This window comes from Chiloscyllium punctatum, chromosome 15 (genome assembly GCF_047496795.1).
Source record: "Chiloscyllium punctatum isolate Juve2018m chromosome 15, sChiPun1.3, whole genome shotgun sequence".
In the NCBI taxonomy this organism is placed as follows: Eukaryota; Metazoa; Chordata; class Chondrichthyes; order Orectolobiformes; family Hemiscylliidae; genus Chiloscyllium; species Chiloscyllium punctatum.
Genome location: NC_092753.1, coordinates 8,021,216 through 8,037,995, shown reverse-complemented (window position 1 = coordinate 8,037,995; position 16,780 = coordinate 8,021,216). Strand labels below are relative to the sequence as shown.

The 16,780-nt window shown below is 43.4% G+C and overlaps 1 protein-coding gene across 3 annotated transcripts in view; it reads left to right on the top strand.

Annotated features, from left to right (window-relative positions):
* The window catches only part of rb1 (retinoblastoma 1), a 206,405-nt gene that overhangs the window by 26,834 nt on the left and 162,791 nt on the right, over positions 1 to 16,780 (top strand). For 2 of the 3 annotated variants that reach the window (XM_072584568.1, XM_072584570.1), the window contains 2 exons: positions 5,646 to 5,684; positions 5,766 to 5,830. In XM_072584568.1, coding sequence (XP_072440669.1) covers positions 5,646 to 5,684; positions 5,766 to 5,830 — 104 coding nt within the window. The remainder of the gene's footprint in view (positions 1 to 5,645; positions 5,685 to 5,765; positions 5,831 to 16,780) is intronic. The other variant, XM_072584569.1, reaches the window with a different exon arrangement.

Below are 16,780 nucleotides of genomic sequence, written 5' to 3'. Positions count from 1 at the left end.
TGGTATCAAATTAGGTAAAGGGGCTGTTCAGAGAGATCTGGGTGTTCTTGTCCACCAGTCAATGAAGGCAAGCATGCAGGTACAGCAGGTCGTGAAGAAGGCTAATAGCATGCTGGCCTTCATAACAAGAGGGATTGAGTATAGAAGCAAAGAGGTGCTTCTGCAGCTGTACAGGGCCCTGGTGAGACCACACCTGGAGTACTGTGTACAGTTCTGGTCTCCAAATTTTGAGGAAAGACATTCTGGCTATTGAGGGAGTGCAGCATAGGTTCACGAGGTCAATTCCTGGAATGGCAGGATTGCCTTACACGGAAAGACTGAAGCGACTGGGCTTGTATACCCTTGAGTTTAGAAGACTGAGAGGGGATCTGATTGAAACGTATAGGATTATGAAAGGACTGGACACTCTGGCAGGAGGGTACATATTTCCGTTGATGGGGGAGTGCCGAACCAGAGGACACAACTTAAAAATACGGGGTAGACCATTTAGGACAGAGATGAGGAGAAACTACTTCACCCAGAGAGTGGTGGCTGTGTGGAATGCTCTGCCCCAGAGGGCCGTGGAGGCCCAGTCTCTGGATTCATTTAAGAAAGAATTGGATAGAGCTCTTAAAGATAGTGGAGTCAAGGGGTATGGAAATAAGGCTGGAACAGGATACTGATTAGGAATGATCAGCCATGATCATATTGAATGGCGGTGCAGGCTCGAAGGGCAGAATGGCCTACTCCTGCATCTATTGTCTATTGTCTATTGTCTGTCTATTGTCTAAACTGTTATTCGGCATTCGATTATCTGGAATATGATTAGCCAAACGAAAGACTGCCTGCCTGAGTCCTTCGGCTAATTGAGGTTCTTCTCTAATAGAAAGACTGTTTGCCATAGTTCAGAATTTAGGTGGACAGTTGTGGAGAAAGTTGTTCACTCCAGCAGGTTGTGTGTTCTCTGCCCAGATCCTAATTCTAGCATTTACCCAAAAAGTTTTATCACATGACCTCTCTCTACATTGGTTGTATATTCCAAAGAATAGGGTTCCAGCATGTGTCTCATAGCTCCTTGTTAGTCATTGTTTCATAGCTGAGATGATGTTTTTGAAAGAAAGTCCAACTATTAACTCCCAAATGATCTATGCTCCATCTTAATGGGGGGAAAAAGGAATTAATCACACTTCTAGGAGTGTCTTTGACTTGTTTGTGGTCTCTGTAAATTTTGTGTTGCCATGGAATGTGACTTCATAGCTGTAAATTAGCAGCTACTTCGTCAGTATTCATTGTTTGCAAAAGTTTAAGGAAATACTTACTTATGACCTGAAATGACACATAAATATTCTGTTTTGCATATTATCATAATACTGTGCTCCAACAATACTTCATTGGCTGTAAAGTGCTGTCCTGTGGTTATGAAGAGAGCTTTGAAATGCAAATAGTTTCAGAAAGATTGAGGAATTCAAGTAAGCATTGGCAAATGGCACGACATACAGAAATGCAATTTGTTACAGGGGAATAGATGATAGTGTAGTGGTAGAGTCAGTAACCCAGAGGCCCAGGTCGATATCCTAGAACCCTGAATTCAGTCCCACTATGGCAGGTGATAAAAATCTGGAAAGTCTGAAATTTGTTTTTGTAAAAACCCATCTAGTTCACCAATGTCCTTTTTGGGGGAAAAAGGAATCTGCCAACCTCATCTGGTCTGCCCTACCTGACTCTTGATCTGAATTAGGTATGCTCTAAAGTGGCAGCATTACTATTCCAGCCAAGTACATCGAACAGTACAACACAGTACAGGACCTCGGCCCTCGATGTTGTGCTGACCTTTTTATTCTACTCTAAGATCAAACTAAGCTACATACCTTTCATTTTACAATCATCCATGTGCCTATCCAAGAGTTGCTTAAATGTCCTTAATGTCTACTACCACTGCTGGCCATTGCATGCACCCAACACTGTAAAGAACCTACCTCTGAAATCTCTCCTGAACCTTCATCCAATCACCTTTAAAATTATGTCCCCTCATGATAGCCATTTCTGCCCTGGGAAAAAGTCTCTGGCTACCCACTCTATCTCTGCCTCTCATCATCTTGTACACCTCTGTCAAGTCACCTCTCATCCTTCTTCAGTCTAATGAGAACAGCCCTAGCTCCCTCAACCTTTCTTCATAAGACATGCCCTCCAGTCCAGGCAGCAAGCTGGTAAATTTCCTCTACACTCTCTCTAAAGCTTCCACGTCCCTTGTATAATGAGGCAACCAGAACTGAACACTATACAGGGGAACCTCGATTATCTGAATGAGATGGAGGGGCACTATTTCGTTCGGATTATCTATTTATTTGGTTAATTGATTAAATGCCTTTCCTCTGGAGCTTGGAGGTTTTAAAGTCTGCTCCCCGTTCAGGAGACAAGGCAGCAGCACACTGCATGCAAACCCCTGTCCACACTACCCACCCCACCCCTGTCCGACACCACCCTGCTGCCTGCCCTCCAACCCCATACAAACACCCCCCTTCTCTTTCTTCCCACCCCGTCCCCCCCCGTCCAACACTGTCACACCCTCGCTCCGTCCAACACCACACCCCCAGCCTGTCCAAATCCCATCTAACACTGTCCCCTGCCTATCCCCCAACCCCATCCAATATGCCCCCCAGCCCACTCCCAACACTGCCCCTTGCCTGTCCCCGAACCCTGTCCAACACTGCCCTCCGCCCACTCCCAATCCTGTCCAACACTGCCCCCTGCATGCACCCCCCTGCCCACTTCCAACACAGTCCCCTGCCTGCCCCCAACCCTGTCCAACACCGCTCCCCGCGCCCCAAACCCGTCCAACACTGCCCCCCGCCCACCCCCAACCCCGTCCCCTGCCTGCCCCCCAACACCGGCCCCTGCCCCCCAACCCTGTCCAACACCTGCCCCCTGCCCCGCAACCCCTTCCAACATTGCACCCCCGGCCACTCCCAACCCCATCCAACACCGCCCCCCCCACCTGCCCCCCAACACTGCCCCCCGCCCACTCCCAACCCTGTCCAACACCGCCCCCTCCCCCCAACCCCATCCAACACCACCCCGCCTGCCCCGCAACCCCTTCCAAAATTGCACGCCCGCCCACTCCCAACCCTGTCCAATACCGCCCCCTGCCTGCCCCCTAATCCCGTCCAACACCGCCCCTTCCCCTCCACTCCCGTCCAACACTGCCCCCCCGCCCACGCCCGACACTGCCCCCCCCCCCCCGGCTGCCCTCCCAACTCTGTCTGTCTGACACTGCCCGCCCTCCCACTCCCAACCCCGTCCCCTGCCTGCCCTCCCAACCCTGTCCAACATCGCCTCCCATCCACTCCCAACCCTGTCGCCTGCCAACCCCCCCATCCTGTCCAATACTGCCCCCTGTCTGTTCCTCCAACCTCGTCCAATACTGCCCCCTCCCTGCACCCCTGACCCCGTCCAGCACCGCCCACCCCCCGTCCAATACTGCCCCCTGCCCACCCCCTAACCCCGAACGCCCCTGCCCCCTCTTCAGTGCAGCCAGACAACAAGACTGCTGCAGCTGCCTTTGTGGGATAAATCTCCTAATAGCACGCGCACAAACTTTTTGACAGGTTCCACCTCTGCCCTGTACAGGGCAATGTTAGAGAGATTATCTGGGGAAGGGGCATTTAGGGTACACCCCTCTGTAGAACTCCAGGGAAAATGTCAGGGGAAAGAAAGGGAGGATGGTTCGTCATTTAGAGACTGTGTCTGTTTCATCACTGTAAACAAAAGACACAATCACCATTGGAAGCACGTATTTGATTTAATATTTGTATTGGCACCTCGGATAATAGAGGTTCCTCTGTATTCCAAAGTGGTGGTCTAACCAGGGCTTTATAGAGCTGCAGCGTAATCTTGCTGCTCTTACACTCAATCCCCCTGCTAATAAAAGCCAATACACTATATGTCTTCTTAGCAACCCTACCAACTTAGGTGGTGACTTTGAGGGATCTGTGGACCAGGACCCCAAGATCCCTCTGTTCCTCCACACCTCCAAGAATCCTCCCTTTAACCCTGTAGGCTGCATTCAAATTCAACCTTCCAAAATGAATCACTTCACACTTTTCCAAGTTGAACTCCATCTACCACTTCTCAGCCCAGCTCTGCATCCTGTCGATGTCCCAGTGCAACCTACAAGAGCCCTGTACACTATCCATAAGTCCACCAACTTTTGTGTCATCGCAAACTTGCTAACCCACTCTTCTAATTCCTCATCCAAGTGGTCTATAAAAATTACGAAGAGTAGAGGTCCCACGACAGTTCCCTATGGAATACCACTGGTCACCGAACTCCAGGCTGAATACTTTCCATCTACTCGCACCCTCTGTCTTCTCTGGGCTGATCAAGTCTGTATCCAGACAGCGAAATTTCCCTGTATCCCATGTCTCCTTACTTTCTGAATGAGCCGACCATGGGGAACCTTATCAAAAACCTTGCTAAAATCCATCTACACCACATCCACTGCTCTACCTTCAATGTGATTTGTCACATCCTTAAAGAATTCAATAGGCCTGTGAGACATGACCTGCCCCTCACAAGTAGCCCCTATACTTTCTGACATCAAGGACCCAGCTATTGCTAGACTAGACTTGATTGGTAAGGGGAGAAGACCGGAGAATAAAGTTGAGAAACATATCAGCATGATCGAATGGCAGAGCAGACTTCATGGGCCAAATGACCTAATTCTGCTTCCGTGTCTTATGGTCTAGTCTGTGAAAAAGCTCAATTAATTTTGGCACTAGTCCCCTGGATGTTAGTAAGGAAGATTTTGCAGGGTTGTTTCTAACGTCGTTCTTTCTGGTGCCTAGGTCAGTATCAGGTTTTTCATTTCTTTCTGAGACTTCATAGCGATTGATACAACTGAGTGGCATGCTGTGCCATTTCAGAGGACAGTTGAGAGTCAACCACATTGCTGTGGGTCTGGAGTCATATATAGGCCAGACCAGGTGAAGATTGCAGGTTTTCTTCCCTGAAGAACTTTAGTAAGATGATAATTGTCAATGGTTTCATGGTCATTAATAGATTCATCCAGATTTTTAAAAAGTCAATTCAAATTCCACTATCTGCCTGGTGGGATTTGAACCCTGGTCCTCAGAATGTAGAGTTTCAAGACTAATTGTTGAGCAGTATTGCCTTTCCAATTGAATTGGCATATCAGATCCTCGTAAATCAAACTTCTTGGAACCAACTGTGGAAAAGAGAGGAGTCAGTTCACCAGGCCTGGTGAGCTGGTCATAGCAGTTGTCATTGTTGTCATGTAGGAAACACAGCAGCTAGTTTGCACACAAGAGACCACCACAAACAGTCAAGACTTTAATTGACTTTACTGGTCATTCTTAAAATTAATTAAGGTTTTGTTTCAAATATGTAACAGAAATGAGCATGTTGACTCTTCATAATAAAGAATATTTTGGATGAAGATTTCACATATGACTCTGACTATTATTTTTGTTTGTTTCATCTATTCTTTGGTAGAAATGAGAAGGTCCTGCTGCAACTATACATTTAATTCACAATGTGCATTTTTATAGCACTCCATAGAATTTTGTAAACGTGTGAAAAGTGTGCTTCAGCAGTTGTGAATGACATTCCCTAAAAATGTAACAAAAGCTGTTATTTTAAATTTGCAGGATATGTGAAAAGATATTTGTGGAAGCACCAAATATCCAGTAAGTTTTCAATTATCTTTTTTTATTCAGAACTTTTTGAATAATGTCATCATGCTTGACTTTGTTTCATTTCTTAACCAGGGCATCATCTGAAACTAATAAACCAGTGGTGAAAATCTGCTGGATCACATTCCTACTGGCAACAGGTGTGTTCTTTTTTTTAAAAAAAAAGTTATTTTGAAACACGTATGCCTTGAATGCTGGCTTTTAGAGTTGTCTAAATTAGTCCCATGATCCCCCAAGTGATTCTTGCATTCTCTCTTGACTTTTATTTGTTATTACCCTGGATTAATGGAAGTTTATTGGAATTTTGTTTTCACTACCCCTTCCTTTATAAATGCTGAGAAGACACCACTGAGTGCCTCAGTCCTTGCCCTGTCCTTTTAAGACTAAGTAGCTGTTTGCACCATCTTCTTTAATGCTAATTTCTCAAGGATGTCAAAAATTGCAGACAGGCAATTGCTGCATTACTTAACAAGTCATTCTAAACCTCCAGATTCATGAAATTTAAAAAGACAAATTCAGTTATTTATGAAACATGTTTACCTGATATCAGAAGTGAGATTACTAGACAACATAAAGCAACAGATCCAATCAAGGACAGCTTAGAGCCTGAATGTTTTGATCATTATTGAGCAAGGATACATGGCAAACTTTGAATAAAGTGTTTGAGATGTTTGATTGAAATATAATGGAAAGATTGTTCGATGTTCAACATTGCGGTGGTTCTTGTAAGATTCTCTACTGGCCTAATTAAAATTTATGTCCTCATGTATTGAAAACATTTCCGCTTCTTTAAGGTGCTCTTATTTTAATCTCATTTCGAGCTTATTATGTAAACACGTTTTAATCAAGTCTGTTGGTAAGAATTGAAGGTTTACTTTAATTGTAAGATCATAAGAACTAGAAGAAGGAGTTTGCAATTCAGTCCTTTGGAGCCTGCTGCATCATTCATAATAATTATGGCTGATCTCATCTCAGTCTTGACTTCACTTCCTGCCCATTCCCCACAATCCTATAACCCAATGCTAATTAAAAACCTATCTCCACCTTAAATGTATTTGGTGTGCAGAATCTAGCACACTCTGGGATAGCGAATTCCACAGACTTATGGAGAGATGTAGTTTCTATAGAAGAAAATGAAGATGATATTGGTCCTTTTTATTTTCATGAGAAATATATATTTATGATGGTTTACCAGAATAGCAGTAAACAGATGAGATGAAAAAATTAGTCAGAGGTGCACAAGCATTGAAGCAAGTCTTGGAAATAGAAGCAGCTCTTACCTTGTCTTTTAAGGTCTAGTTGACGTTTTCAAGAATATCTTATAGCCTTGTAAATAGTGCAAGAAGCAAAGCATAGAACATAGAACATAGAAGAATACAGCGCAGTACAGGCCCTTCGGCCCTCGATGTTGCGCCGATCCAAGCCCACCTAACCTACACTAACCCACTATCCTCCATATACCTATCCAATGCCCGCTTAAATACCCATAAAGAGGGAGAGTCCACCACTGCTACTGGCAGGGCATTCCATGAACTTACGACTCGCTGAGTGAAGAACCTACCCCTAACATCAGTCCTATATCTACCCCCCCCTTAATTTAAAGCTATGCCCCCTTGTAATAGCAGTTAGCAATTAATGAATGTGTATTTTGTAACATTTTTGAAGGTATATGTGGAAATTAAAGGAAAAATGTAGGATAAAATGGAAGTTTTGTCGACTAGGCTTAATGTTCATATACCATTAGTCTGTTCTCAATATTAAGTACTGATCCAAACCTGGCCTGAACAGTAATGTGCTAATAAGACTATTCAAAAGTCAATCACTTGGATGATGATTCACAGCTGACTGCAGAATAGAATTGAAGCTTGAAGATAGCCTGTGTTCGGACTGGGAAATTGTAAATGAGTGAAATTTAAGGGCGTGTGAACAATTAACGGCAATTAGAATAAGAAAGTAAATTTCTTGTTACTTCAGATAGATGCAAATAGGAGGCGGCCAGAAATAAAGAGAAAGGAACTGTAGGGTATGGACACAGAGGACTGATAGATCAGATAGAACCTCTCGTTTTCGAAACTTACCCCCCCCCCCCCCCCCAACGTTTTCTTTCCCAGGTTTGATAAAGAAGACCCATACTTTACAAAGTGGAGTGTATGCATCATGTATGTAGGTATAGTTGAAGCATATTTGTTGGTGAACACTGAAGAATTCCAAACTGACATCCCACTCATTGGTTCTCCTCATTTCTATAAACGGATCAAAAGAGATTTCTATTAGCACTAATTATGGTTTGTGGGATAGGGTAGAAAATCTGCAGAACAATTGTCATGAAGGCCTAGAAGAATCCTTGAGTCAGCTGCACATAAATGTAGTGATGTGGGATCAGCATGATTTTATTACTGATTCTGTGAATTTGCCTTTATATGTAACTTAGGATCCAGCAATCCTTAATTCCTTATCCATGGTGGCAGGGTGGCCTCACAGCACTAGGATCTCGGCTTTGATTTCACCCTCTGCGAGGGTAAGAGGGGAATTGAGAAACAAATATTTAGGGTGATCTCAGGTATACATAAGCATCATAAGGTTGTAATAATGGGGGATTTTAATTTTCCATATGTTGACTGAGGCTACCATGGTATTAAAGGTTTGGATGGTGAAGAATTTGTAAGTGTGTTCAAGAAAATTTTCTTTATCAATATGTGGATGCTCCTACGAGCGAAGGAACAAAATTAGACATTCTTTTGGGCAGTAAGGCAGGTTAGGTGTGACTGAAGTAAAAGTGGGGGAACACTTGGGGTCTATCGATCATAATTCTATTAGTTTCAGAATAGTTATGGAAAAGGATAAGCCTTCCAAAAAAGTAAAAATTTTGAATTGGAGTAAAAAAGATGTTAATGGTATGATTCAAGAACTTTCAAAAGGTGATTGGAGTCGACTGATTGCAAGTAAAAGGATATGTGTGAGGCATTCAAGCGAATGATGAGAGTTCATTTTGTTCCTGTTAGGGTGAAGGATAAGGCTGTTAAGATTAAGGAACAATGGATGAATAAAGATATTGAGGTTCTAGTCAAGAATAAGAGAGAATCTTATTAGATATAAGCAGCTTGGTTCAATTGAATCTCTTAATCAACATAAAGAATGTCAGGGCAAAGAAACGATTTAAGATAGCATTGGCAGATAAGTTTAAGGATAATCCAAAGAGATTCTGCAAGTACTTTAAGAGCGGAGAGGGTGGAGATCCCAGATGGCGGCGGTCTGAGAGTTCTTCCATGTTGGGCTCTGTACCATACTCTGGGCAATGTGGACCTTTACACCCCACCCTCGCTAATCACCCCAGGAGAAAATTGATAATATAGACTTGTTGAATATCTACAGAACTTTTAAATCTGTGATTTGAAAGCTCTAAGATCAGAATGAAGTCGAATAAAGAAAAAGCGGTGAAAAGAGTGCAGCTGGCAGAGCATTCCCCTACTATGTCAGGGATGCTCTTAGCCATTGTTCGAACTCCCGTGGCAGCCCCTTTGGATTCAACGGGGCAGCAGAATTTACTGAGTTTGCTGAGCTCCCAGAAAGAATTGACGCAGCACTGGAGCCAAACTCTGTCATGCTGAAGAAGCATGAGCAGGAGATCCAAACACCAGCTGGACGAGTAGAAGTGGTCAAGCAGAGGACTGCAGCATCAGAGACAGTGGCGGAGGACTCAGGAGGATGCATCCGAAGTCTGGAAGGCCAGGTTCGGGTCCTTCAAAAACAAGTGGGTGACCTTGAAAATAAAAGCAGGAGAAAAAACTTACGACTTGTGGGTCACCCGGAGCGCAAGGAAGGTGAGGATTCTGGAGAAGTGGCTCCTGTTGGTCCTGGGAGTAGAGTCGGGCCTGGTGAGTGTGGAGCGGGCCTCCCCCCACCACATCCTGATGCGATTCCAGCACTATAAAGAAAAGCAGTTAATGATTGAAACAGCCAGAAGATTGGGAAGAGATCCATAGGCTTTAATATACAAAAGCCGAAGGAGAATGTTTTTTCAAGACTTCTCTGGAGCCAGAATTAAGAAGAGAAAGGCATTTGATGAAGTCAAGAAGAAATTAAGGCTCCTAAACATTCAATATTCCTTGAGGTACCTGGCGGTGTTGTGTTTCACTCGTGGACTATCATTCCGATTCGGCAGAAAAGGCAAAAGACTTTGTGAATTCTTTGTAATAAAGGATTCTGGTCAGTCGGGGTGGGGAGGGTCACATTTATGGACAATGGTTTAGTTTTTCTTTACTTTCTCTGACTCCTTTTTTTTCTCTCTCCCTTTTTGTAGTTATCGGTCTTACAGATTCTGTACTGCCTTAGTGTAAAACCTGATTTATTTAACATTTCAATCGGTTGGTTATTATATGGAGGGTTTTTTTTGCTGTTCTTTTCTGGATTGGGGTGGCTATATCTGTAGTTAAGATGTTTGGGGAGGAGGTGTGGACGGGGGAATGGTGAGTATCCATTGTTCACTCTCAGGAATGTAAATAACATGTTCTCTTTGTCTGTGAATTGCCTGGGGCTGGGGTGCAGCCTCAGCTGGAAGGAGCCAGAATGGTTGCAAAGGGGGCGATCTCTAGGGAATTGTGGTTTATTTGGGTTTTTGTTTAAGTTAAATGTAGTGGTTAGTTTTTTCGTTATAGTTGTTTTCATAGGAGCAGTTTTTAGATTTAATAGAGTTAATGTTTATTTCACACACTGCACTTCATAAGCTTGCTCCTCATGGGAAACCACGGGATGCCCTGGACAACCATGGCTAGTGATCTGTTTAGGTGGTACAGCTGGAATGTGAAAAGGGAGCCATTCCCCCATTAAAAGAAAGAAGGTGCTTTCAAGCCCAAAGAAGGAAAGAGTTGACATCGCCCTGCTACAGGAGACGCATTTAAATCATGAGTAACATCTGAAACTGCAGTTGGGGGGGGGGGGTTTAGGATCAAGTATTCTTCTCCTCCTTTTAGCTCTAAAAGTAGGGGAGTGGCTATACTGATCAGAAAGAACCTCCCATTCCAGGTAACTGAGCAAATTAAGGACGAACATGGAAGGTTCATCATTCTTAAAGCTCTAATTTACAGAAAAGAGTATAGCATCTTGAATGTTTTTTTCCCTGGCATACCTCTTAAATTTCTAATTGCTAAATGAATTAATCTTGGGGTGTGCTGTCTGATCATAGGAGAGAATTTTAACTGCCTTTATAGATGTCAGGGGAGACAGGATGCCAAGGGACCTGGGGGGCACATCCGCGCAATCTAGACAATTGGTGGACTTGTGTGAGGAGTTGGGAATTGGTGGATGTGTGAAGGTGTCTCCACCCTAATGGAAGAGACTTTACTGTCTATTCCAACCTACACAAGTGCCACACGCGACTGGATTGTTCTTTATGCCGTTGGTCTGTTCGGACAGAATATTGGCTTGCAAAATTGGGAATATAACTATCTCGGGCCAATGTATTTAGATGTTAAAATCAAGGGTGGCGGAATAGATGCATGGCACTGGTGTATGGACCCATTCCTGTCAGGGATAGCAAATTTACTGCGTACATTACAGGAGAGTTCAGGGCCTTCTGGGATACCAACTCTGGTGCAGCCAATAATCGGTACTTTGGGAGACCACTAAGGTATATTTACGAGGCTTGACCGTTTCATATTCAAAACCTAGAAAGGGGCAGAGAGGGGAGCAGCAATTGATGCTGGAGGCCTGGCTGAAGGTAGCTGAAGAAGTGTGTTATAATAGGCCTTCAGTGGTCAAGCTGCAGCAGGTCACAGCTCTCTGGGCTGCTCTTGACTCAGTTCACACACAAGTGGGGAAAAAAAGATCTCCTTTGCTAAAGAAAGGTTATTTGAATTTGGAGATTAGTAGATATCTGGCTAGAAAGAAAAATGCTTCTCAATCCATTATATTTATCAGAGAGAGGGCTGGCACAGTTACCTGTGAGTTGAAGAAGATCAATGCTAGATTTTGGGAATACGTTGCAGAGTTATACCGGTCGGAGGGCGGCAAGGGTGCAGCGAGAATGCAGTCCTCCTTTGAGAACCTGGACCTCCCCAGTATAAACGCAGAACAGGCCTCCCTGTTAAATGATCTTTTGACGATTCAAACAGTGCAGGAAGCAACAAAGCATCTCCCAGGGTGGCAAAGCACCGGGGTCAGTTGGATTCCGGAGTCAGTTTTATAAGGAATTCATAAATGTGTTGGCAGACCCACTTTTGGGGATGTACAGTCATTCATAAACTCAGGATTGTCTCCTGCCCTCTCATAGGGAGGCTAATATCTCCCTCATTTTAAAGAAAGGGAAAGACCCTGAAGAATGTGCTTCATACAGACCCTCATTGTTGAATGTGAACTTTAAAATTCTGTCAAAGGTGCTGGCTCTAAAGTTGGAAGAGGTATTACCTGATATTATAAAAGGAGATCAGATGAGTTTTATCAAGGGCTGTAGCTCTTCCAGCAATATCAGGAGGGTACTGAACGTAGTGCAAGTATGCCAGCAAAGATTGATCCCGGGTTTGGTGGTTTCCCTAGACACACAAAAGGCGTTTAACCGGGTAGAATGGCCATACCTGTTTACCAGAACACTTTGGGTTGGGGGGATCCTTTGCTAGGTGGGTGGCAGTGTTGTATAATGATCCTAAGGCAGCAGTAATTACAAATGGTACTCGGTCAGATAACTTTAGTGTTGGGAGTATCCTCTCTCACTGCTGTTATTTACCTTGGTAATTGAGCTTTTAGTCGAGGCTATTAGGAGGGACCCGGAAATACTGGCGCCAAGGGTGGGAATGGGGGAGCATAAGATCACCCTATATGCCGACCTTGTCCTTTTTGTTTTTGGCCAGTCTGGAGAAATCTGTACCCCGATTGATACAAAAAAGTTAATTTATTTAGCCGTTTTCCGAGATACAAGATCAACTTCACAAAATCGGAAGCCATGCGGTGGGGGGATTAGTGAAAGTGCCTGATCCGCAGGATGGAATGCAGTTCCTGTTTAGATGTACGTCAAAAGGTTTTTTGTATTTGGGAATTTTTATTACCCCTGCCTTCCGCCAGCTATATAAAGCTAACTATGCACAATTACTGGAGAGGATAAAACAGGATCTGCAGCAATGGGAGGGATTACCATTTTCATGGTTAGGCTGAACAGCCCTGATTTAAAATGAATGTTCTTCCTTGCTTGTTGTACCCTATGAGAATGCTAGAATATAACTACCCAGAAGATTATTACAGAGGCTTCATGGTTGCCTTGGGTCCTTTATTTGGTGTCACAGGTACCCCCTAATTAAATTTATTATATTGCAACTCCCGCAGGGTGTTGGGGTGGACCTTCTGGACTTGAAGAGATATCAAATAAGCACCCTGTTAGCGTATGTGGGTGACTGGGTGCGGTGGGGGTGTGGATTTGGATTTTGGGTCAATTTGGCTTTACGTTCAAACCTCAGTCGAAATGTCCCCTAGTTAATTTCTTATTCATGGATAGGATGAAATCGTGACCAAGCAGTGGAAGACCCTATTGTTTTGAAAGTTAGGAGGATAGTGAGACAGGACGAGGGCAATTGGCTTCAGACCTCGCCGTTTACCCCATTGGGAGGAGCCCCAATATTTAAATTTGGGGCAATGGACTTGGGCTTTATGGCATAGGAGAATAAGGGAATCTCTTATTTAGGAGATTTATTCGAGGGGGAGGTCTTGATGTTGTTTAGCCAACTAAATCAGGAATATGGATTGTCTAACAGGGACCTCTTCCGGTATTTTCAGATAAGGGATTATATACAGAGGAGGATCACGCTCCTAGCTCAGCCTTACATTTCAGACAGGGAGAAAAGAGTGCTCTGGTTCATGGACACTCTTTCAGTTAGTACTTTGTATCATTCACAGAAATGCTTTAGGAGATATGGAGCGACTCTGTGGTTGATGGAATCGGGAAATAGGAGAGGATATTCATTGCAAACATGGGAAGATATATGGGAAAATGTAAAGAAAATCTTTATGTAACAAAGCGCAGGCCATGCAATTGAAGATTTTACACAGGGCTCATATGGCGCCAGAGGGGTGAGCTAAGTTCGAGAGGAGTGTCTCCAGGATGTCCCAAATGTAAAATTAGTACAGGCGCTCTTACTCCCTGCTTTTGGTTATGTTACAAGATTCGGAGATACTGAAATGCCATAGTAAGGGGGCTGAAGGAAATTCTGGGAATTGAAGTCAAGGGGGATCCAATATTTCTTTTCCTAGGGTTGCCAAACTTGCCCTGTCTGGGGAAACACTGAAGTAGAACATTCTAATAAATTGGACGTCGGAAAAACCCGAAGGTCTTATGAGAGAGTGCAAGCTAGTGATGGAACATCTCCCCCAAAGACTATCTTACAAATATGGTGCACCACAAAACTGAGCAATTTTATAAGACATGGCGGCCCTTTTTAAATTATATAGACGCAGACTTATTGGCAATATTAACTAGGGCCATGATATAGCCATGGGAGTTGGATTGGGCGGCCCATGGGGATTCTGGGAGGGGGAAGCTGGGAAAATATGGGTACAATGACTGATGCTCCTCGGGATGGGAGCTTTAGCAGAAGTGCCGTGAGTGAAATAGAATAATGTGATATAATTTAATTTAACCTGAATTCAACTTAAATTAACTTTAAGTTTAATTGTTGTTTAATTTAAGTAGATAGGTTTGGTAGAATAGTAAGTAGTTTATTATTAATACTATTGTATTAATAATACTGTTATATGACACTGTTGTACGACTTCTATCCTTTTTTTTATATATATATAGTTGTTCTTGTACAAGGTTTAAAAAAGATTTTAATAAAAGTCCTTAAAAAAGAGCAAGAGGGTAACTAGGGAGAGGGTAGGGCCTCTTAAATATCAAGGAGGTCGTCTTGTGTTGAACCCCAGGAGATGGGAGAAGTACTAAATGAAATATTTGATGTCACTTTTTACTGTGGAGAAAGAAACGGAGTCTAAAGAATACAGAGGAATAAACTTTGTTTTAAAATCGTTCACGTAACAGAAAAGGAAGTTCATGCTGTCTGAGAGAATACAAAGGTGGATAAATCTCTGGGATCTTGTCTAATGTATCCCACAACATTGTGGGAAATAGGATTTATGGATATTTCAAGAGGCAAAAATTGTTTAAGGGTAGTCACCATAGTTTTGTATGAGAGGAAAATTGTATCTCAAACTTGATTGAGTTTTTTGAGGAAGTTTTCAAAAAGATTGATGATGGCAGAGCAGCAGATGTTGTTTATTTGGATCTTAGTAAAGCCTTTATCGAGGTTCAGCATGGTAGACTAATTACTAAAGTTAGATCACATGGGATTCAGGGTGAGCGTGCCAATTGGATGCATAATTGGCTTAACGGCAGGAGACCGAGTAATGGTGAAGGATTGCTTTTCGGACCAGAAGTCTGTGACGAGTGGTGTTCCACAGGGATTGGTTCTGGGTCCTCTTTTGTTTGTCATTTATGTAAATGATTTGGATGAGAATACAGCAGGCATGGTTCGTACATTTGCGGATGACACCAAAATTGATAACTTTGTAAACCGTGAAGGTGGTTTTCTAAGATTACAAAGGGATCTTAATGAAATTGGTCAATGGGCTGAAAAATGGCAGATGGAGTCCAATCTGGATAAATGTGAAGTATTGCATTTTGGTACAACACACCAGGGTAGGGCTTATACACTTAATGGTTGGGCCTTGGGTAATGTTGCAGAACAGAGGGACGTAGGGGTGGAGGTACGTATTTCTTTTATAGTTTGCGTCACATATCGACAGGATGGTAAAAAAGGCATTTGGCATGCTTGTCTTCATTGCTTGGTCATTTTGATTATAGGAGTTGGGGTGTTATGTGGAGGTTGTACAAGACATTAGTGAGGCCTCTTCTAGAATACTGTTCAGTCTTGGTCACCCAGTTATAAGAAGGATATTATTAAACTGGAGAGGGTTTAGAAGAGATTTACCAGGATGTTACCAGGATGGAAGATTTTGGTTATCAAGAAAGGCTGGATAGGCTGGGATATTTTCTCTAGAGCGTAGGAGGTGTGAAGCGATCTGATGGAAATTTATAAAATAATGAGTGGTATAGATAGAGTTAATGGTAGTTGTCTTTTCCCAAGGATGGGACATTTCAAGACTAGGAGGCACATTTATAAGGTGAGGATAGAAATTTTAAAAAGCCATGGGGCAAATTTTTTACACAGAGTGCTTCATGTATAGAATGAACTTCCTGAAAAGTAATTGCGGGTACAATTTCAATGTTTAAAAGATATTTGGATAGAGACATCTATAGGAAATGTTTGGAGGAATATGGCCAGGAGCTGTAGACAGTGAGGAAGGATGTGTCAGGTTACAGCAGGATATAGATAAGCTGCAGAACTGGGCAGAAAGGTGGCAAATGGAGTTCAATGTGGGTAAGTGTGAGGTGATTCACTTTGGTATGAGTAACAAAAAGATGGGGTACTGGGCTAATGGTAGACTACTTGGTAGTGTGGAAGAGCAGAGGGATCTTGGTGTCCATGTACACCAAGATCTCTGAAAGTTGCCACCCAGGTAAATAGTGCGGTGAAGAAGGCATATGGCGTACTGGCTTTTATTGGTAGAGGAATTGAGTTCCGGAGTCCTGAGGTCATGTTGCAGTTGTATAAGACTCTGGTGCGGCCGCATCTGGAGTATTGTGTGCCTGCAGTTTTGGTCGCCGTACTTATAGGAAGGATGTGGAGGCACTGGAACGGGTGCAGAGGAGGTTTACCAGGACGTTGCCTGTTATGGTAGGAAGATCGTATGAGGAAAGGCTGAGGCACTTGGGGCTGTTTTCATTGGAGAAAAGAAGGTTTAGGGGTGACTTGATAGAGGTGTACAAGATGATTCGGGGTTTAGATAGGGTTGACCATGAGAACCTTTTTCCACGTATGGAGTCAGCTATTATGAGGGGGCATAGCTTTAAATTAAGGGGTGGTAGGTATAGGACAGATGTTAGGGGTAGATTCTTTACTCAGCGAGTCGTGAGTTCATGGAATGCCCTGCCAGTAGCAGTGGTGGACTCTCCCTCTTTATGGGCATTTAAACGGGCATTGGATAGGCATATG